At 37.8% G+C, this 24,132-nt stretch overlaps 1 protein-coding gene and 1 pseudogene across 1 annotated transcript; one reads left to right on the top strand and one right to left on the bottom strand.

Annotated features, from left to right (window-relative positions):
- Positions 1–2: 2 nt before the first annotated feature.
- LOC139744582 (3-hydroxyacyl-CoA dehydrogenase type-2-like) lies at positions 3–7,530 on the bottom strand. The gene is made up of 4 exons (XM_071655016.1): positions 7,387–7,530; positions 5,771–5,935; positions 4,198–4,600; positions 3–1,344 (listed from the first exon to the last, which is right to left on the bottom strand). Exons 1-4 carry the CDS (start codon positions 7,408–7,410, stop codon positions 1,154–1,156), a joined length of 783 nt encoding a protein of 260 aa, XP_071511117.1. The 5' UTR covers positions 7,411–7,530; the 3' UTR covers positions 3–1,153.
- A 2,374-nt stretch (positions 7,531–9,904) lies between these two features.
- LOC139744556 (lysine-specific demethylase RSBN1L-like) lies at positions 9,905–17,237 on the top strand (annotated as a pseudogene).
- Positions 17,238–24,132: the final 6,895 nt, after the last annotated feature.

Raw genomic sequence — 24,132 nt, 5'->3', positions numbered from 1 at the left:
TTTGTTGTTTTATTTATAGCTGATTTTTTTAAATACATAATTAGACATTCATTTCCCTCCATGTCCACAAATTAGCAGAGAATGCACACAAAGATGCAAACATGAGACTTCATCTTACCAACATACAATTTATCTATCATTGCAGGGATTTTCCGCAGGGTTATTCTATCAATTGTGTGCGGAATATGACAGGGAATATAAAGAAAACATCCAGTCCATACCAAGAAATCATGCTTACCCAAAAATATGCAAGAATTCCAAGAAAGGACAGTACCCGAGAGAAAAAGAAATTACATGTAATCCAAGAAAACAATCCTGGGACCTTGTAGAGTTACTACAGAAGCTGGAATGAATGAGAATGCATTTGCTGGATTACATGAGGGGCATCTCTCATATTATTACTCAAATACATTGTACTGTAGTCTCTATTGAGACTTCCGAAATAAGTTGCATACCACACAAACATTACATTTTTATGCAGTGGGATGAAATTCTGTTAAAACACACCATAATAACTAGGAAAACACTCAGCGAGAGCAGACCTCCACCAAGCAGCTCATTTCCACCCACATGCACATGATATATAAAAATTTTGCTGAATATGGCCCAATTTCCCAATGATGAAGAATCCTTTCTAGTGTCTCTACCTTAGCTTCTTGCTGCACCTCGAGCACACGCTCAGTGCATGTATGCACATCTCAAATATGGCATAGCTTGAATTCCCTCAAATGTTGGCCCATTTCCCAATGATAAAAAGGCCTTTGAAAAAAAAAAAATGTTTAAAAATACATAATGGTAAAACCACCATAATTTAATCATCTGGTCTTTGTGTCATCACCTTTTCCTGAAAATTTCATCCAGTTATTTTGGAAACAGACAATACACAGACAGAACAACTCCCTGGCGGAGGTAATGAACTCTCACGGAGAAGTACAATCACAGGCTATGATTTTCTTTAAAAATAGATTACACTTGAATACTTATCAATGCCACATGATTTTATAGAACTCATCAACCACAGTGCATTATACAGCCATGTCTGAAATGAGGTCTGATTGTGCAACAAAATTTCAGTTCATGTCATTGATGTCAAAATTGATATTATAAAAAGCACTAAGCCACCTGATGGTCAGGTTGCAATGGTCAAGGCTTTTCATGGCTGCATTCGGAGGGCTCCATCAATGCGAATGACCTCTCCATTCATCATCGGGTTTTGGATGATTGATAGAACTATATGAGCATACTCATCGGGAGCCCCAAGTCTGCTGGGAAAAGGAACGGTGCGGGCGAGGAAGGCCCTAACTTTCTCTGGTAAAGAGGCCAAGAGAGGTGTGTCGAAAAGACCTGCAAAAATAATGATAGATAAATTTACAAGTGTTAAATATTAAAAGTGATTTGCTGTGTACTATTATTACATGTATTCGCTCCAACAAGTTAGGCAAAGACTTTATTTGTTTTATGTCAGCAAAAAGCATATAGCAGCCATAATTTCCTATAGTAGTTCCCACTGTAGAAGTTTCAAACATGGAAAACCAGACAAAAGTGCGAGATTGAAGCAATTCCCATGTTATAAATGGGTTCTCCTAATATTGACAAAATGACCCATGGTGACATGATGTTGTTGAAAAATGTGATATGAAATGACATTGAAACAAAGGATAGAATTTAACAAAAGTGATTACAACCATTGGGTTGCCAAAAGAAAGAAAGAAAGAAAAAACAGTATTATTCATGTTACATTTTGGCTGAAGTATCCAGGAACCCATGAGCAAATGTTTCAGGTTTTCTTTTTTCTTTCATGAATAGAATTTTCATTTTTCAATGAGCAATTTCATAATTGTCATTGTACGTTAATAAACTTTAAAACATCTGAAACATTGCTGACCATGGCAATATTTCTTATTGAACCATTCCTTAAGTAAGGCAAGATGAGGCAAAATGTGTTTCCCATGATAGATTTTTATGACTAAGACATAGTTTTGTCTGTTTCCATGCACAATGTACAGTCAAACCTGTCTATAGCGGCCACCCAAGGGAGACAGCAAAAGTGGCCGCTATAGACAGGTGGCCGCTATAGACAGGTTATCCAACTTTGTGTACATTGCCTACGTGTCATCGTTGTATACATCTATAGGTATCCATGTATGTGTGTGCATATGCACACGTGTGTTTCATGCACTGAACCATGCCGGTGTTTATGAAATTGTTGCACAGTACATATAAGCATGTGTACAGTCGTGAAGAAAGCTTAACACTAGTGCATTATTATGACTGAAGGAGTGATGAATACAGCAGTGGCGATTACTGAACGTTGCCCATGAATGACTGGCACGGCTACAAAGCAGAAAACACGCTTAATTATTGGCTCTTTGGGCGCTATAGACAGGTTAAAATCTACCGCGGGAAACAAAATTTGTGGCCGCTGGCCGCGTCAGACAGGTGGCCGCTATACACAGGGTCTTTAACAGGGTTTTTCTCTCGGGGGGATATTTCAGTGGCCGCTATAGACAGGTGGCCGCTAAGGCAGGTTTGACTGCCCTAGCAAGAGCATTTCTGTGGAAGCTATGTGCGGTGAAAGCAAAGTTGATTTCCTACAAGACGTTTAAAGTAGGAGTACAACAGCATACTGAGCAATTGTTAACAATCCCAATTAATTGTGCTTTAATGTAAATGGGACAGAGGGAGAGAGAAAGAAACAGAAATTCTAGCACGGCCAAATGTTTTGATGACAGAAAATGGGTAAAAAATGAACAATAAGACTTGAGAGTATGTACACACTCTATCTCCTGTCTGAATATGTATACAGTGCACTCCCGTTATAACGAACACGGTTATAACGAAATTTCGTTATAACGAAGTAAAACTTCTGGTCCCAAAATTATCGCCATTGAAGTCTGTGGTACAAAATTCGCTTATAACGAACACGGTTATAACGAAATTTCCGTTATAACGAAATATTTTCTGAGCACCACTGACAAAGAAAAACAAAAGAAATATGCTCCGTTATAACGAAATGCGAATCGCTTGCGAAAATACGTAGTGGAATATAAAGTATTATGGCGTCTCTGCAGGGGCGAACGCTTCACATCACTGTGTACGTGTTCGCTCCTTGTCTCCTGCACAGTTTCCGAGGGGGACTTGCATTATTGTAATGCAATTACAATCTGAAATTAAAGAAGGTTCGTTTTATTGTTCCGAAGGTACTTTATTACAAAACACACAAATTCTTATACACCTAAATGTCCGTTGGTTCGGAAATGAAATAGGGTTTGTTATTACGAACATTTAGGCGTTATTCAAACAGTTCGTTATTACTAAAGTTCGTTAAACCAACAATGAAATATGGTTCTTATTACGACGGTTCGTTAGTCAGGAAACGATAGGAATTCTAAACTTTCGTTAAGCGGAACATTATTTTAAAAAGTTTCGGTAATCCAAAGGTGAAAAAAGGTGTGTCCACTAACAAAACTTGGGAATCGCAAACTTTATAATCGTCTTAAGATAACCGAACCTACGAAATAACTAACCTCTCGCATTTCTTTTTTTTTTAATTCACAAACCTTCTTCGGAATAACAAACTTTATTTCATTGTCGGATTAAAAAATCTTCGGAACAGTGAACCATTCTCATTTTTTCATTTACAAACCTTCGAAATGACGAAACTCATTTCATTTTCCGATCAACGAGCCTTCGGAAAACGAAGAATAACATATTTATATCTAAATCATGAACTTTCGGAATAACGAATCGTCGGAAGAGCGAAGCTTCAAAATGATGAACAAACCTTTGGATTCCCGGGAATGGCGAAACTTCGGAACAAAGAGTCCTTCGAAACTTCGGAACAAAGAGTCTTTCGGAGTAACGAACTTTAGTAAGAAACGAATCTTTGGAATAGCGAACTGTAACAGAATCCTAAACTATTATTTTCTATCGTCTACGACTTATTGTGTGACAAAAACAACTTTATGCTCTCTTTTAAATGTAATATCCAAACAAAATTAAAAAGCCATGGTACCATCCCATTTCACATAGCTTTCCAGTGTATGATGAGTATTCAACAAACATTATATGACATATGCGTGGTTACCTTCTTTTTGTTATATATTGTATTTGTTCGGTTATAACGAAATTTCGTTATAACGAAAGAAAACGGCCGGTCCCGAGCATTTCGTTATAACGGGAGTGCACTGTACATACCTGGTGCTACTGTGCACACCCGAATGCCTTGAGAAGACAAGTCTCGTGCGATCGGAAGAGTCATGCCCACAATGGCTCCCTTGGACGCCGAGTATGCTGCTTGACCCATCTGGCCGTCGTAGGCTGCCACGCTGGCAGTATTGACGATGACTCCCCTCTCGCCGTCCTCATTGGGTTCATTCTGGCCCATAGCCCCAGCTGCCAGACGAATCACATTGAAAGTGCCGGCGGTGTTGATCATAAGCACCCTCTGGAACTCATCAAGTGGGTGCGCTCTGTCCTTGTTGAAGTTGTACGTTTTCACAGCTATACCAATTCCTGCACAATTCACAGCCACATCCAGTTTCCCAAAGGCTTCCTTGGCTGTGTTGATGGCTGCTGTAACATCATCAACTGAAGTCACCTATCAAGGAAATTTTAATAATACCAGTAAGAACATCTGACCTCACTGCTCATACTATAAATTGTATTCCAAATTGTTTGGGGAATTAGCAGCTCTCTTATTTTATTACCTGAGTACATATATTTGATATAGATCAAACTATAGAAGTATAGAAGAATATCCTTGAGCTTTCAATTAAATGAGATACGAATATTAAAGTACTCAAAGGGTTGGTGATACATTGAATAGAACCGAAATCTCCACCTGAATGGGTCAAATTAAAAGAAACATACAGATAAATTCTATCAGGGCAAAATGTCCTGAATACCATGTAAATTACCAGTGGATTCCATGTTCTCCTTTCAGTTCCACTGGTAAAGTATCATAAAGGGAGCTCTCTTCAATGTGTACAATTTGTTCTGTTTACACAACTACAGACTGAATAAAAATGTAAGCAGGTTCTACATTGAAATAATCTGAAGCAGTGCAGAGACTTGAACATTCGAAAAGTTATATTATGAAGTGTTATAATGTCTACTTGCTTTGCAATAATTCCACACAAAGAATCTAATTCCTGCCATAGGTTTCTGTAATTATCCCACAGCAAATTTTTGACTATAAATGTAGTGACAACATCCAATCATAGCCTATTATTTGAACACAAATTAGTTAAGAATACACACAATGTATGAGGAAAGGGAAGAGTTATGCTAATTCTTTGCCCTTCAACACATTCTGTATTTCATTGAACAGCCTTAATTCCTGTCTGTAAATTATCCTAGTCACAGGCCTGTAAGTGTAAATATGATCTCTAGACCTAGGTTAATAAATAATCTTGAGGATTCAGAGGATACTGCAAATCTCAAAAAATGGAGTGACCTTTGAATTTATATATTTTCCTATCCATCCTTCATTTCAGTCAGGAGACAATTTAGTACATGTCAGATCAAATAACTTTAATTTAAATGAAATTCATGTGGATTATATTAAATTTGAGTTTATACATACTCTACAGTGTATGTCACTTCTCTTACAATTAATCCAGACACTTGGCATTAGATCCAAATGCAATGTGACCCCAAAAGATTGTTGTGAGCAACAAAATGGACAAAAATATCACTCCAGTGTGCAACATAGAGAGTGCTAGCTTGCTCTTAATCATATACGTTATGAACATGTACCGGTACTCACATCTGTCGCTGAAAATTTGCAATCTGCTCCAAGGCTCTTGGCAACATCTTCCCCAGGGGAATTTGGCAGATCTGCAATGACGACTCGAGCTCCACTTCTTACTAATCTCTCTGCAGTGGCTCTTCCAAGACCAGAGGCCCCACCAGTAACTAGCCCCACAAGACCCTTTCACAGGAACATTTGACATATTTTCCAAATTAGTTATCAATTATAGAGCGTAAATTTGTTCTGCTAACCTGGTTCAACAGTGAGGCAAGACAAACTAAATTTTGATACATTGGCGTGGAGACTGGACACAGATGGATAATAAGAGGCAGAATTTCTTTCTTTTGTACCCCCATAAACTGCACAGTCGGGGGTGGGTGGGGGGGGGGGGTAGCCCCCCCCCCCTCCCACCCACCCCCGACTGTGCAGTTTAAATAAAAGAAATAAAAATAAAAAAGTATTTTTGGGATTTTCTGGAATTCTTGGATCCACCCATGTTGTACATTTAATGTGTAAAACTGTGTGGGATTCTTTTTAGCCTGTGGTCGATGATCTCATTGGTTGATCTTTATCCGACTAAGAGGACTATGACTCTGAGTATGACATAGATCTCCACTTCTTACTTGTATGATCTTTTTGTCACGTCACATCATTGTACTTTTTGTACTTCTGCCACGCAATGGCTTTCTTGTGCATAAAATCAAAAGTATGTATGGGACGGGGCACAATACCCAGGAATATTCAAACATTTATACAAATCAAGAGAAATGGATGGGTACAGTCAAATAACCTGAGGAAACAGGAGGAAAAAGAATTGGAATCCTTAATGACCTTATTAAATATTTCATTAGTTTATACATGACACTGAAATCCTTATTAAATATTAGTTTATACACTAACAATGCACTGTCAGTGACACTGTACTGTACTGTTAACACGTCTTAGCCATTGACTAGATATAGACACCATGCTTTATCATTGATGGAGAACAAGCGGTGGGTTAAAATGAAGAACTTGCACCAGCGCTCGGTACTGTAAATTTATGTTACTTGCGTTTGTCCCTTGAGAATTCTGCAGTTCCGATACGAGTCAACAATCTGAGCCTGCCGTGACACAAATTTCTTGTATTTTCTGCCATAGATAGTGAATGAATTTAAGGTGAAACTGAGAAATATTTTCGAAGATAAACTACAAGGTATTTAATCAAAAAGTGGTCAATGAGTAGGCCTAGTAGGTCCAACTAGGCATAGACTCCGGTCTTGTAAATTTATGTTTGTAAAATTCTATCTGTGTCTGAAAAAGTGTGATTCATGTAGATCTAATTTTAAAGTTAATCTTGACAAGGTTGGTTACATTAGTAAAATAATTAAAAAAGTTTTACACTAATATTGTTCAAGTGCTTGTTTGTTGTTTTTTTTTGGGGGGGTGTATAAAACTAAAAGGTGCATGACGAAAATAACTGGATATTCTTGTACTGTAAGTTCATTTTCCTGCAATTGTTCAATTATGTGACTGACCGACACAAACTTGGGAGGGTGGGACCGACCGTGTCTTCTGCCTAAACCCAGTGAGTGAACCAGTGCAGTGACAGTAAATTTACTACCCCTGGAAGTGGTCTACATCGTACATACCTTTACACCTCGAATTGTAGCCATTGCGTCAAAGCAGTCTCCGTGTCTGCCCGGCGAAGATAAGTAGGTTTAACTGCTAGACTACTAGATCTACAACTTATCGTCCTGCCTAGGGTTAGGCGGCCGTCGTCTTCGAGATCGTCACTGTCGTCGTCACAGCATAAATGCTATAACTAGCTAGCTGAATGCACCGCACGTACCTGCACCACAGGCGCAGGCGCGGCCAGCAGCCTAGCCGCTCTCAGTAGCCCGGCGCCGCGCAGCGCCCAGGTAGGTTGTTGTGACTCGTACTCGACGTGTCTGGCGCATGCATGCACGTACTGAACTCTTCGATCAGTGGCGTGGGCTTGCATGCGTGTTTTTGCTGCCCGTCAATAGATGGCGCGATTCCTTTTTCCTCCTCCTCCTTCTTCTTTTTTTCTTTTTTCAAGCTTGTAATCAAAGAGCGTAAGCTACTAGTATTCTCTTTTTTATCGGGCAAGAGCCAGCAGTACTGGACACGGTGTACTAGTAAAAAACACAATGGGTCAGCAAGTAAAATATGTCATGACATTCATTGGGCATCAAAAGTACATATCGATAAAGGCAATCATGCAAAAAAAATTAAAACAGAGCATTGCGATGTCCGCAACCGGGGCATTAACGCAATGTGATTTCTGCCCAGTGGCAAAGTTATTACACTACCAAACAAAGTTATTACACTACCAAACAAAATAATGACATTTCGGACAGAATCTTGTCTAGAGAACACCAATGCGCGCTGACTATAATCGGGAAACAGATGATGAGAGACACAAATGAAAAAAGTGCACACTTCCTCAAAGGTCCATGCTGAAACCATGGAATAGAAGACCCGGCCACAAAATGAGAATTGATATGATTATAATATTATAACCTCATCAATGAGATCCAATTTATATGGCCCACTTCTTTAGATGGCTACTCACTTTACTTTCTTTTCAGCAATTTTCTTTTCAATATTTTGCTTCAGATTAATTTGTATAAAAAAAGCTTGAAGACTTGGCTGTCGATTCTAAAATTAACATGACTGTGTAAATGACATATATTGATACAAAACTAAAGAAATCAATTCAAGTTCTGTGCTTCGTTTCTCTATTGATACCAAAAATGCAATGAACCAATGTTATAATCAACAGATAGGGGGCGCGGAACGGATTATTTGTTTCTTGTGTGTTTGTGTGGTAGTTGTTTTTTTTTTTAATGATTTTTTTTTTTTCAAATAGGGTGCATGGGGATGAGGATGGGTATACTGCCACCATGGAGGGGCGGGGGTGTCAAAGTCAAGTAACCCTCTCCCCCTCCCCCCCCCCCCCCTTCCCCTTCTCCTCAGACTCAATGCACATGTATAACTGAGCGGGTATAATAATACTATAGTACATCATAGGCTTATAAATGTGCTCGGCAGTCTGACTGAGCGAATATAGGCCTATCGACTCTCCAATTGAAATGTGGCTTAGTGGTACAGAAGTAGAAGAAGAAGAAGAAATAAATAGATTGAAAATATGATACAAATGGCGGATCTAAGATAAAATGAGCTCCCACCTCAAACCATTAATTGTACTTTGATGATACCGGGTACTGAACGGACAACGAAAGTCAGAGGAAATAATGTCGTACTCTATTAAGGCAAACGTAAAAGTAAAGAATCCTTCTAGTTACATTCTTTTCTAACCAAAATGAACAATTTAAAATTACGACCGAATTTGAAGTATAGGACATACACCAGCAGTGCATTTACCATGTTATCGTATCCTTGGGAGTGCAGAAGATGCGGTATCCATGGAAATGTGACTGGGACGAAGCTTGCGGTGAGTACGACCGCTGTACCTTGTGTAAATGTGGGTGAAAATTTTACTGATTTTACAGCGGAAGACATTAAATTCATAATAATCAATATTACAATCACATCAACTTGCCAAATGACTTACAATTGTCTGATGATTTTGTGATGAGGTAAATTCAGTTTAATGGATATTTTCTCGTTATACTGAGAAAATACAAAGATAATTCAAGTTATACACTTGCTTCGATTTTCTAGCATGCTGAAAGAGCACTTGGGCTTATACAGAGTATCGGTGTTGGATGTCAATGATTGTATACAACTAATGTCTTGCGGAGATCACACATGCGAAAAAAACAAACAAATTTGGTACGCGCATAGAGTCGATATACTGTACATTGTACTAGTATATTTTGTGCGTACGCGTGTACTACTAAGTACCGTCGTATGACGCGGCGTGATGAATTTGCTGGAGTACTAGTACGGAGCGATGCATGGATGACGCGATGCACACTTCAATCACCCAATGCATACTTATTCGAGGAACTGAGAGAAGTGAGGAAATTTGCGTACGCTTTGTAGTGCACGTACATATACCCCATGCATGTTATGCATGCATCGCATGCACAACGCACACATGTGAAATTGTGGCAACAAGCTAACGGAGCCGGGCTGGTATGTTTTTATGCTCGCATCGCAACGTAGTGTTATATTTTTCTCCCAATCTAGCCATCAGGGTATTACCCTACAAAGTATTTGAGCCGAAACACAGAAATCACAGAAACTATATAGAACTTTGGCTTTTCATATTTTCGTGGAAATAGAACGTGCGCTTACGAATGAGATGAAGTGACTCGTTAATGGTCGTTTTACAACTTACAACATGGCCGATTCTACTGAATTGACTGAAACAGGCTTTGTTTCAGACGTCGAAAACAAGGCACCCTGTGAGGATATCTCATCGGGTACGCCAGTATTTGTTGATGTGAAGTCAGAGAATCAACCAAATGATCAAACTGTGATCAACACTGAGTCGGGTAAGAGAAGGCGAGTGCAGCATGACTATCGGAGGCTGTCCAGCTCGGGATACACGGAGGATGTCTACCCCTATCGGCAGCGCTACTCAAGCACAAGTGACCCCGAGCTCTCTCCATCTCCAAGCCGACATAGCCAGAGGAACAGCAGGTCCTCGAGCAGAGGGGAAGAGAGAGACCTTCAATCACCAACAAGGGGAACAAGCAACATTTCAAGTAAATCATCAGGGCAATCCAGGGGTATGAAGATTAGCTGGGGCACACAATTTTATCCTCACAATTAGGTTGAACTACAGACTACAGACTATCCAGTGTCATGAAGTACCAAGGCCAAGGGAGTAAAAAGGTACCGGGTCCAGGGGCAGGGCAGTAAAAGTTTAAATTTACTGACTTGAGGCCCTACTTCAACAGAATTAGGCAATCCTGAGTTTTAGGGGACTAAATTGTTTTTCGGCTTAACTTCAGCACAGACATACATATATATGGGCTAACTAAGTTTATTTGTGTGTCCATGTTTCAGCTTCTATAATTTTGTGTTCATACATGTACTGTCTTTTCAATCAAACTTTGGCAATTAGAAATTACTTTATTGCAATGAATAACAGTTACAGTCTTATGGGTAAGCTTGGCATAGCGAGTAAACTCGGCCCCCCAGCGCGCACGTTACAACTATATCTATAAAAAATGCGCGCGCTGGGGGCCGTGTTTACCCACATAACTACGGTAGTAGTACGGTACTGGACGCATGTACTAATACGTAATATAACTATACACAGCCCTGTCGCTGTACACAAGTGTAACTTGCTGTGCAGCGACATGGCTGTGTATACAGTACTCAGTAGTTCGTACTAATAAAAAAATATGTACCGTATTTGTGGGTAGACTTGGCCCCTCACATCCCCATTACAAGGGGCCGAGTTTTAAAACCTACAAATATGGTACTTGTTAAATGTTTGCTCGCTAGTCTAAAATGTAGATCTATGAGTACAGTTAATCCTCTTCTGACTAAATTTATGCACTTGTAGGATTTGAAGGAATGACCGAAGCCTGGACAAGACCACTACTTCAGTATACTGACGATGGAGATGATGATGATTATGTGCACAGTGTACCTGACTGGATATGCAATGAATGCATGTAAATTTACATGTAGATCTATGTCTGTCATCGCATCATGCACATTCTCCTGTAATATACTGACAACTGATGTGATGACTCTGTCCAGGGCATGCTGGCATCTGTAATGTTCCTGGACTTTTGGATGAAGGAGGCAATTTCCCTTCGACAGATTGTTATTTAAGTCTTTTCTCTCTCTTTCCCCCTCTAATGTTGCTCTGACTGAGTAAAAGCAAAAGAAGGAGAAAACAGAGAACAAGTGAGGGCCTACTCAGAGGAAATCGCTGCTTTCGTCTCATAGTGCAGGAGCATTTACAGAAGGCACCAGCGTAGATCAATGTTAACATACATGTCAATTCATCACAGTGGCTGGCTAATTTATGAAGAACGTGTGTATTACGGCTAGCTTAGAATATGTTAGGAGGAGTGAGCAACTAAAGTACTAGTGAATTTGAAATATGCAACTTCTGCATGTGTCCAGTCCAGTGATGCATGTACATGTATTTAATGTCATTGATTGCATTAATTGCCAAAGGTGATGTGTAATGACATAATTTAGAAGCTGCAACATATGACAGTACTTACCATTCTGTGACCTAAGATATCAGTGTCATTGTAAGGTCTTACCTGTGCCCAACCTTGATTTTGAGTCGCCTAAAATAATTCTTTGTGGTTTATTTTTAAATCATACAATGTAATATCCCTTCCCTCAGGGGGAAGGGGGAGGAGGCTGGGGAAATGTACATGTAACTCTTCAGAATACTACTGTGTATGTGTTAACAGCAACAATATCTTTTTCGTGCTAGTGCCATTCATTTCGGGGAGGGGGGGGGGGATGAGTACAGTGTACATGTATGAATGATTATAGTGGTGTGAACAGCTACATGTAGAGCACATCTGTAAGTCTATTGGGTGTCACTGTAAAAGTGGATGAGGTATGAATTTTCATCAATTTGTCTCCCTCTACAAATGAAATTTGTAAGATCACAACTGCTAATCTGTAATTTAACAAACATGTCAGAAATCAAGGAACCATGGGACTCAAACCTGTCATCTACATGTACTGCTTTCAAGGCAGCGACACTACCACTGGGCTATCCCTGGTTGCTGGCAGTGACACAATGAACTTGGAACAAATACCCAAGCTCCGAAATTCCAACATGGAGCTTGGGTATTTGTTCCAAGTTCATCATTTTCTGTATGGGTGTAACATTTGAATATGATTTTCAGTTACTTTTAACATGACAACTGTCATTCAGCTTGTTGGATCCAAATGTACATGATCTAAATGGAAGGACTACAAGTAGCTGGTTGATGCTCTGTCTGACATGTAGTCATGATACGTATGATGAGAGGGAGGACTGTAGTTCTGCAAAAAGCCAAAATAAATCCCTACATTGTACAGAAAGATACTTAAAAGGAAAGAAGAGCTGAAGGAATTTTTGGACTACTAATTGATCAGTGGGACTTCAGTTTAATAGAAACTGGTAGGAATACCCAAATGTTACTGCAAGATGGTTACACAGCATGTTAAAGATGTACATTTGTTCATATTGATGGAAATCATTGTCTGTGTTGTACATCCAATCATATTGGCTTTGACTTTTTTTTTGTTTTTGTTTTTACTTAACCAGCTTTTTTTCATGATATATTTCAGATGAAATGAAGCCAGTGATATCCCCAGGGGTTTCTGCCACACCATCACCAGCAAGGATTGTGAAGAAGGATGGCTTGTGTGAGCTGAAACTTCACATCAAAAAATCTGATATCGTCGCCCGCAAACCCAAGAAGCACAAGCATCGGCACCACCATGGTCACCACCACCATCAGCACCATCAGCGGGAGGAACGATCCATGCAGGACTACCCACCCGACAGTTGCCGTGTGGGCACTTCGCCGCAACCTTCCCAGTCCCCATCTCCCTCGCCATCACCCATTGACAAGCAATCCAAATCCAGTACCGAAATGCCTTCACCAGCAAAGCCTGAAATTCCAGGAGATTCCCATGCTGCGCAGCCCTTTTTTGACAGAGACTTTGTGGTAAAATCATGCCAAGAAGAGCCAGAACCGAGGCATATTGACTTTACAAAGTACATTCACGTGGAAAGGCAACCAAATGGCGGTGCCTCTGTCATTCATGTGTACAGCCAGGAGATCGCTCATTTGAGTGCTGAACACATGCAGCAATTTGTTGAGAAGTACTTTCAACTTGTGTTTAATGAGACATCGGAAGGGGTGTGTGAGCATGTCATGGGTATTGTTCACGACTCTGCAACTTACTTACCAGACTTCCTCGAGTACTTCTGTGTAAACCATCCAAACACGGTGGTGAAAAGGGAGCTGCTTGGCAAGTCTGACATCATTTCTACTACCATGCCCGAGTTTGCCTCAGAAGTGGAGAAGACTTACTGCAACGGAACATACCGTTCAGGCCCACTGTTGCAGATGAGTTTAGTTGGAACAGTCAATGAAGAAGTGGGAGACTATTTGAGGATTGCTTGCGTTTACTGGAGGAAAATCTGTTCTTGAAGCATTCCATGCCCTGGGGTCCTCTTTCCTCAGTGAAAATGGAGTCCCGGAGTGAGAGTAATGACGGCCCCATCTTATGGGTCCGCCCTGGTGAGCAACTTGTTCCTCCAGCCGATTTGCCCAAGTCCCCTATGAAGAAGAGGAGGTTAGTCTTGTTCAAAGAAAAATATTCTTATACTGTAAATGAGTGTCGATCAGTTGCAGTCAGCCTTTAGTAATGTGTAAGCTTACATTCTTCCCAACAGATGGAATTGATTTGGCATAGAAATGTTGAAGATTATGAATATGGGACACTTGGAAAGTCCTTGTTTCAGAATCAGTTTGTAAAGTCAACCTATGTGTACTGTATGTCAGTAGGTACTGCCTTGATTATCTATTTGAAGTTTGAAACCTTACCAAGATATTGCTCATTAAAGACATATTTGTATTAATTTTTCCTCTAGCATGAAGTGTGATGAGCAAGAGTACATGTATTAGCCAAGACAGGTGTAGAAATTGAATTCTGTGTGCATCTGAACTTGTGTTTAAACATTCCACTTGCTGTTACAAAATATAGTAAATGTTTCTATCAAATTTTGTCTAGTTTGGGCATACATGTGTCATACTGTGCTGGGCATCATGTTGAAATATGTTATTGTTTTAGGTTAATATTTTGTTCTATACAAACAAGTAAAGAAAATAAATGTTTGGTAACTCTTTTTGCATTGTGATTAGAACTGGAGTAAATGAGCTGAAGAACTTGCAGTATCTTCCCCGTGTGTCAGAACCCCGTGAAATTCTGGTGGAGGATCGGACAAGATGCCATGCTGACCATGTTGGACAGGGATTTGAAAGGTGTCACTTTAGAACAGCAAGGGGAAAAAATGTAATTTGGATTATTTGAATTGTGTGTGTCTGTTTATTGCATGGCCATTATCTTTGGGATTCAGGGGATCCTACATGTAGTTTCCTGATTTAAAACAAAACTACACTCTATATTCAAGTAAAACAGAAAAGTTAAAGTTTTTTGACAATTAGGTAAGAAACTAAAGCAGTCATTGAATTCTAAAATTGTTCATATTGTACGAAACAGCGATGTCTGTCACCATCACATCAAGATGAAGCTGTAATGACATCAACTTACAATTGTGTTTATTTGAAACAATCTGATGATATAAATTTTAGTCAGTAACTTAAACCACTGTATCTAGCCCCATTTTTAAGTCATTGCCTAGTCTGCTGTTGTACACTGCTTGAATAATTTTGTAGAAAAGACAAAATTGATTGATTTCATACATTTTAAAGAAAGAGGTATTTTAAGAAGATTTTGTGTGCATGTCAGTAGAAGTGTTTAGAGGAGGTTACAATGTACATGATCACATTATGTAATATGAGTTTATTAATTTATTAAAGTCCCTGCTTCATAAATGTATTGCACTATCAAATTCTTTACACAACTTTCTTATTTTTGTAAGGTTGTAATGAAACTTTCATCATTTTGTTTGTGCCATTGTCCTTTTGTATAAAGTAGAGTAAGTATGACCATGAATGGGTTTTACAGTAGTCTTGAAAGTGAAACAGTCTTAGTGCCCTCATTACAGATTTTACTGATAAACTTGTTTAGAGGCAGACATACTGTAAAAGGAAATGATAATTAGTGTGTGTTATGATTTTGCGAACAATCAACAAGGCTTAGGCTAACCATCTCAACATTGCAAAGTTAGACATTGAGTGTAAGAGGTACACGTGAAACATGCATTAATTATGTGTAATGTATATGCTTTCCTTTAATAGTAATAATAATGATGATGATAATAATGACAATAACAATAATAATAATAATAATAATAATAATAATAATAAGGATAATGATAATAATAATAATAATGACAATAATAATAATAATGATAATAATAATAATAATAATAATAATAATAATAATAATGATAAAAAAATACATTCTTAAAACATCTTTCAGGGGACCAAACCGTGATGTGAAGGATGTCATTGCCTTTCATTCTGGTAACTTCATTGATGTGGTGGAAGCAATGCAGCTTGATCTACATGAACCACCAGTATCTCAGGTTTGATTGTCTCCACACTTCACTATCAGTCCAGTATTTCATAGACTGATCCATTCTTGTATTATGGCAGAAAAGCTTAAGATTTGCACACTATAGTTTTTTAAAGATAGTCATATAGAATGTCTAATCTTGTGTCATGCTTTGTGTTTGCTGAAGACAAATGTCGTCCCAGTTCTTGTAGGGAATTTTAAAAGATTGTTAACAGTCCTAAAAAATGCACACAAAAAGAAAGAATCTGTATTATTTTTGTTGTTTCAATGTCCGGCTGATGACAGAAAAAATTGTTTCACAAACATCTTCGCATCCCCAAACTTCTGTGCTATTGAAATGCAACTTGTTACATGCTGATTTTTTAGATCACTAGTACATTGCAGTGCTCTACATAAATGTTGAATTCAAGGTAACACTTACATTTTATAACTGTTACACATCTCCATATTAGAGGCCCTTTTATTTGTGAATACTGCATTCATGAATGCAAAAAAAAAGAGAGAAAATACAGATAATTAGAAGATATTAGATGAAGTAATGATAATCATGTGCTGTACAATGTGTTTGTGTTCTTGAATTTGTGTTGTGAGGAAAACTTATTAAATGATGACTAGGATGCAGAATAGGAAGGTTTTTGTCCTTCAAATATGTATAAAATATATTGGTTAATAATTTTGCAGTGCGTTCAGTGGGTAGAAGATGCAAAGCTCAATCAGCTCAGAAGGCAAGGGATCCGCTATGCTCGCATCCGTCTCCGTGACAACGACATCTACTTCATTCCTCGCAACGTGGTCCACCAGTTTAAGACCATCTCAGCGTGCATCAGCATCGCGTGGCATGTGAGACTGAAGAACTACTACCCTACGACCCAGTCAACGGAAGGCTCGGAGAGTGCCGATGAAAGCGAAAAGATGCAGCCCGATGAGAGTGAGCCGGCCGATGTTGAAATGAAGGAGATGAAGGATGTTGAGATGAAACCGGACGTGGATCCAAACTCAGAGGCTGTTGAGATGGAGGTTGATGCCAAGAAAGGTACTACAGAGACTTCCACGATGGACTCTTCAAACTCTGCTCCAGACCAGGTCAGGAGAGTGGAGGGTAGTGGTGGTGTTGTGCAGTAGCAGAGGTAGTGTGTACCTTTAATAATTCAATTATTTATTTGCTCACGTACACGTTGAGGTATCTCAGGTATGGCAGGACCATTGGTATTCAACTCTGAATGCAATTTTATTTATCAACAATTTGTAAAACCCTCCCACGTGTTGAAGAGCAGTTTTCTAATATTCGATGCCTCCCATTTTACCATGTTTTTTGAAGTCTTTGAAGTGACATGGTATTTATCAAAAGATACTGGCATTTATGAAATGCCTGCCAAAACTTAGTTTGTTTGATAGTGCTCCTCAAAATGTTGTCTCTGTGTGTTGCTGCCCTTTTATTTTTTCAGCATTATTTTTGCGAGTAGTCACAAAACAATGTTATGTTTTAAGTGAATGCAAGTGATGATGTTATGTTTTTTGTGAGATTCATCAAGGAGATTCATCAAACATTTTAGGGAAAATAATTATCTTTAGCTGAGTACATGAGCGATTCACCCATATATATTCAATATTCAAATCATCATCCCCTCAGCAATCGTCACATCGGTTTCTGTTGTGAGAGAAAGAACTGTTAAAGACTCGATGCTCTTGTAATCGTGATGTTATTTTTGTCTTGAAATTTTGTATTTGAGAAAGGCGTTAAAAGAGACCAAGAATGTGGGATGGGTGTAATGTGATTCTTTTCTAATGGTGGTAGACAAAGAACCACTCATGTGAAGACCATTGACAAATGCGTATCTTGGTAATACATGTATGATATCAAAGTCAATTTAAGGACATAATTCAAGGCAGAGAATACCCACTTACTCAGATATTTGTATTCTTCAAAAAAGTCCATGTTTACAAACTGTATTTTCTCTGTGTCTCTGGCATATTTTGAGATTTACTATTCAAGCTTAGTGTACAAGTATGATAAGAGTACATGTATAAAGTATTGTGCACTGCATAATTTTATGCTATGTTAAACAGACGGAAATCATTATTATCTTGAAGGCAAATAGATGTTTGGAAGATGAAAAAGAAAATCACACATGATAGGATGAAGAGTAGGAAAGAAAAGATGATACAGCTGTATTGTATTAACATCCCAGCAATACAACTATATCTCTCAGATGTTGAATATTGTGTAGCAGATGTGACGTCCATGATTATCTAAGTCCTGTTATAAGAGGCATGAATTTCTTGAGAGTATGTCTGTGCTCTTCTCTTGTAATTAGAATGCTAGTGCACAAGATCTAATCAAACCTGGTTCCATATATTGATGCCACATCTGAAATCTGTTTTGATATGACAGTAGTTTTCATTCTTTCAGTATGCATTCTGTCAAAAAAAAAGGGTGATATTTTCATTATTGTGCTATGAAATTTCTTCTAACTTATATATGCTCTCTAATTACTTGTACGTAATAATCAATATACATGTCAGGTCATGCTATCTCTATAATTATTTTTAGACAGTTTCATATGTCCAGAGTTAATGAAAGAATTTCAGTATATGTTTGAAATACAATGATCTTGTGATATACCAATCAATCCATGCTAGAGCAATAGCAGATGTCTGTGCTGCTAAAAGCTAGAATGAAAACATACTTTCGTCTTCCTGGTATTGAGGTGTGTTTGATGGGAGACAGTTGCTCTGTATTTTCATGAATTAGTAGATTTGTATGTGATCTAAAGCAGCTGCCCTTGCGTACCAAGACATCCTATTTCACTTCTGACTTCAGAGAGATGCTCCAGTTAATTTTGCACTGTTGCGAATTGCTAGAAAAGAGTTTGACAAGCATGAACACCCGTGGGTGCAAGTCTATGCAGCCTGTATGTCTAGATGGGTGTTGAGATGCAATCCTTCTTGCTAGAAAATAAAAGGTAGAGGTTGGGTTAAGATCATTTGTCATGAAACTGAACAATTGATTGCTGAAGATCCCTCTGAGGAATGCTTGAATACATGTTGGTTAAATGCATTGTATTTTGTCTATAATTTTTTTTTTTTTTTTTTTTTTTTGCTAAAAAAATGCCCAGAAGTGAACATTTTGAGCATGTTACAAACAGGATTATTACTTTCCTGAAGGTGAATTGAGACATGTGGATAACAAGGTGGAGACCCAAAGAAAGCAATGTTATAAGGTACATGTACTCAAACCTTTTTCTCCCTCTCTCTCATTATTCCTTGTTTACAAGTTCACTGAACTAGATTTGATGGGATATGAGTGAAGGAAACAACTGAAGGATAGAGATAGCATAAATGTTTGTGCATAGCTTATATTATACAAATATTTATTTCTTCGAGGGGCACGGTTAAAACTATCTTACCCCGAGGTGATCTCTCAACAGTGCTATACCCTTCAGCTACATCTCAGAGCATAACAGTGTTGAGAAATCGCAGAGGGCAGATAAATTGCAGTTTTACACTGTAGCTATGACATGAAAAGATGCAGTAGACATTTGTTTTAATATTCTACATTCCACTTAATTTGCTAACTTTAAGCATTGAAATGAAGTTGTGCTACCAGTCAGAGAAATTGCATACAGTGTAAGTATAATTTCACAATGCACATATGTAGATATGCACTCAAGACATACTTATGCATATCTTCAAAAATAGCTAGCTGACTGCCAGGCAGTACAACAAAAACTAGTAGTGTTTCCCCCAAGCTAGAGTTCATACTGCTTCTTACCATAAAAGAGGAAAAGTGTGCCCCTCCTCCCCCCCCCCCCCCCCCCACAACAAAGAAAGACAAATGAAGAAATGTTTTCAAACAATTTAGTTGTTGCATAAAAACAAATCGGCAGAAATCAATGTGGTTAGGTATAGTTGCACTTTACATAAATCACTGTTTTTAACCATTGGGCTTTTTACCCATCCACAGCCATCGAATATGTGGTGAAAAACTTGATACATGGAGAGGAGAGGGCATACAGTTTGTAGACATACAGTACAGTGCACAGTACACTGTAGCTGTTTCATCTAGTGTTGCTGAGTGGTAGTGTTGATTCCAGCATTGCGAGCAGAATGCTGGTACCCATCAACCAATTCACTATGCCGCCCAGAGTTGTTCACATTTCGTGTGTTTGAATCCTTTCCAATGCAATACAAATGAACTCAAGGATAGCTTAACTAGTAGTGTAAATACATGCTAGGTTTAGATGTCTTTGTTCACCTTCTTTTCTTGATACATTTTCAACACTTTCTTTTTAGTGATTTAATGAAAAAACATTGTTTGAATAATGAAATTGAGTAAATTTGTTGCCATTAAATGAGTTTACAAGTATGAGTAGAGCATGCCATTGTTATTTTTTTTTTTTTAACTGTACATGACTGCAATGAAAGAAGTCATATGCATTTGTTAGTAGTGTTGAAGGGTTGTCGGTATGAAGGCATAATTTCTATGGTCAAAGTAAATTGTGTTCACCAAATGTTTTGCAGAGATTATCCATTATTAGATTTGTGTGCATTTATAAAAGTGGATGGGTTAGAGCCTTCTGTATTTTTATTGCATTTGCATTCCCTGGATGTCAAAATCAGTGTTATTAACACTGTTATGCTTATTAGCTGTGAACAATATGGTGTATACATTTCAACTACATTCACCCTTCTTCTTTCATGAAGTTTTGCAACTGGATGTACTTTCTCTTGTATAAGTATATTTTCTCCATATTTGGGGGAAAAATTATTGTGTCCTTGTTACATTTTATCATGTTTTAAGTCATGATGAACTACAGGAAAAAGAAAACAAAGAAGATATTTCAAGGCTTAATTTATCCAATAGAACAGGGATTTGTGACAATAATGAAGTCTAGAAGAGTTTAAGAGTTGATTTCTGTTGTAGCTGAAAATTGATTTTGTATGTCTGAAGTTACTAGGAAAATGTATTCAAATCCACATGAAATTTCATCATTTTAACATGGATTTTTTGGTTGTCAAAAGCATACATTTCAAATCTATCAATGTTCAATTTTTATAGATGTAGGGTCAAAACAAATCAGTTGGCTATTGGGTTAAAGAGATAATATGAGAATCTTATACAGGGGTGGTATTCTGAGGTCGTAATTAAGTCTGTAATTAACTTCGTGATTAAGTCGTGAAGTTAATAGGCCCTTAATCATGAGCAAAATCGGTATTCTGAGGACGTAATTAAGGTATGATTAAGTCCCCTGTAATTATCTTAGGTCCCTCCCATCTAATTGTTATTCCATCCAATCAGACACGTTGTTAGAAGCCAAAATGATGATTACACGCGCAAATATGCCCTCAATGCGCGCTCCTCCACGCCCCCTGTAATTACAACCCAAGAGCTCCGTGCGCACGCTCCGGTATTTGATTACAACCCCTCACCTACGCACGCGAAGATCTCAACCTCTTTGCTCACATAAAATGACAAAATTCCTCGAAGATCGGCTTTATTTCTTTTTTTCTCTGAATTCTATGGAGCTTTTTACTTTAATCAAACATAAATCCTCGGTATTATTAGGTATATCCACAATACCTGCTGACACAGATTTTATTGTTCTTTACAATTGACCAAGGTACCAACAGAAAAGGAAGTAGTATGACATGGATTTATTATGGCAAAGTAATTTTGCAGAGATTGTACTAATTTGATAGCAACAGTTATGCAATTTTATTAATGTAGAGAATATCATTTTTATTTTTTTTTTTTTTTGGGGGGGGGGGGGGTGGAGGGGAACTAGCAACATAAGCCGCGCCAGGGAGCTATCTGTTTCATGGTGACTTTTCTGAATAGTTGAAAAAATCTGTACATTACGTTTGTAGTAAGGCTGCCTTTAGCCTGAAATGATGGGAGTAAATAGAGACAGTCCTGAATAATTGTGAAGCGAATATACCCACCCATGAGTGTGACATCACTACAAAAACGAAGACAGCTGTACTCACCTGTATATACATTTACAGCAGAAAATGTGATGTGATGGCAGTGCATTTATTGCGATGAATGAGAAATGCATCAAGAATGTTATTTAAGCTTTTGTAAATATTTGTCTGCTTTTGCATGTGCTTATCATTGGTGTGAAATGAAGGCTCGTAGTTGCAAGTACTATGCCAAGCTATTTCCTTTTTTCTTTTTTTGTTGCCCCCATAAATTCATGAGATACCTTATTGAAATGAAGGGCTTGTTCTTCAGTTTCAATGAACCATCCTTTTGGTCTAACTTTCCGAATAATTCTGAAAGTAGATTGTGATGGTCAACTTTTCATAGTAAGTACGTATATATTATATATATATATATATATATATTTTTTTTTTTTTTTTTTTTTTTTTTTTGGTCTAAAAGTTAAAAGGTGAGGCTGTTTTAGATGTGTGTGTAGTTGCCAGAAAAACCAAGTGGGATAAACTGATGGAGGTTTGTCGTAATATATGTAGCCTAGTATAAGATTGAAGTGTTTCAGTTACTTTGAATTTTTCTTGCAATTGATTCCCAGGATGGGAAGTGCTACATGTTTGTAAATCATTCTCAGTTTCATTAATGCACTATGCATTTTTTTTTTTTTTGTAAATGTAAAACTCAATATACACTGTATATGCTACTATAGTTATTTGTATGATAATTTCCCCTCTATCTGTGGTAATTATGACTTCAAATCTGGATGAATGAAGCTAACAATCAGTAAATGTACAGTAAACACAGAGCTAGCAACTTAATTTGACATCTTAGAATGCTGTAAATATGTGTAGCTACTACTGTGTTGCAAATTAAAAACTTATGATTAGCTACTGGAATCACAAGAGAAGGATCAGCAAATTGGCAACAATCGCCTTGGCCCAGCTTGTCAGTAGTGGATTATTTTTGCCTTAAAATAGATGTTACGACAAAGAAATGTTGTATTTGCAACAGAAACAGGAAGTATGTATTTATGAGCCAGACAGATGCTGTCAGAAAAAGAAAAGAAATAGCAATTTAATGCCAATCTAATTTATTTAAAAATTGTGGTACAATCTGTATTGCCTAGTTACAGTTGTTAAAAAAAGAAAAGCCAGCTACAATGTACATTTATGTGCCAGCAGTGTCCGAGTATACATGTATTATGTTGTCTGTTTTGTCTTTGCTGTTCGAGTGTTATGTTCGGCTTTAGCCTGCGTTTACCTACCTTCACATTTCAGCTGAAACATCCAACAGTGATGGTGCATGACTTCAATACACTACCATGCAAATACAGATCTTGTGCAGTGCTACAACTACAATATGTGAAGTTGCACTTACAACATGTACCGTAGGAGAGTAGAGAAAATAGTGTACATAGTGTGTGTACTTGACCATGTACACATGAACATGTAAATGATGTCTTGCAATTTTTTTTTGCTACTTTTTATTTTGGTAAGTGACATGCTTTGTATTCTCAAATCAAACACAATGTAGCTTGTATTTTCCCCCATATTGGCTCTATACCATCAAATATTTCATGTGAAACGTGACCAAAAATATTTATTTTAGCTTTTTGCCATGCTTCATATGAAAGTCCTTCATTGCAGAGATAAAAGAAACCAAAAGAAAATACAGGTTTTGCTTTTTTGTTCTGGATGAGCTTTTTTATTGGCTGAGGAATCTGAGTAGTGCTTCATTGCTGTTGACCATGTAGATGTTTAGCTTTGAGTGCTGTGGGAAGAGGCATTGCTAGCTACATTGTACTTACTATGAAAACAAATGGCTAAATGGCAAATCCATCTCTCCACATGCTATGTCATTTCATTGTTTTCTGTTCATGAATAGTAAAATTGCAAAAGTTGTATTGAAAGCGATGTTTTCTACAAATTTGCATTTGCAGTTTTTAGAAATAATTTATGAAATTTCTCTGAAATTCTCAGGCAAGTCAGGAGAAGGAAACACTTGTAGTGTGCATAATTGTTACTGTCAAGCATAGATGTATTGTGATGTATACACGGATAATATTGTTGTACACATTTTGAGGATTTTGGAATGAAATTGTAAGGCATTTTCATTTTGTACGCCACCAATGCTCTCAAGAAGACTATTATTATTTTTATTTATTTTGCTCACGTAGGAAACACTGAAGGTAAGGCTATCTTTTTTTGAAGTAGATCGTGTCAATGTGCTTTTGGTTTGTCTCTAACAAGTCTTGATACTGAAGTATCATTTCAGAGTT

The sequence above is a fragment of the Diadema antillarum genome, unplaced genomic scaffold, assembly GCF_040938485.1.
Source record: "Diadema antillarum isolate AM-2024a unplaced genomic scaffold, OU_Dant_1.0 seq00001189_RagTag, whole genome shotgun sequence".
Classification (NCBI taxonomy): Eukaryota; Metazoa; Echinodermata; class Echinoidea; order Diadematoida; family Diadematidae; genus Diadema; species Diadema antillarum.
The sequence above is the reverse complement of the archived record's forward strand: the minus strand, read 5'-3'. Positions and strand labels throughout refer to the sequence as shown.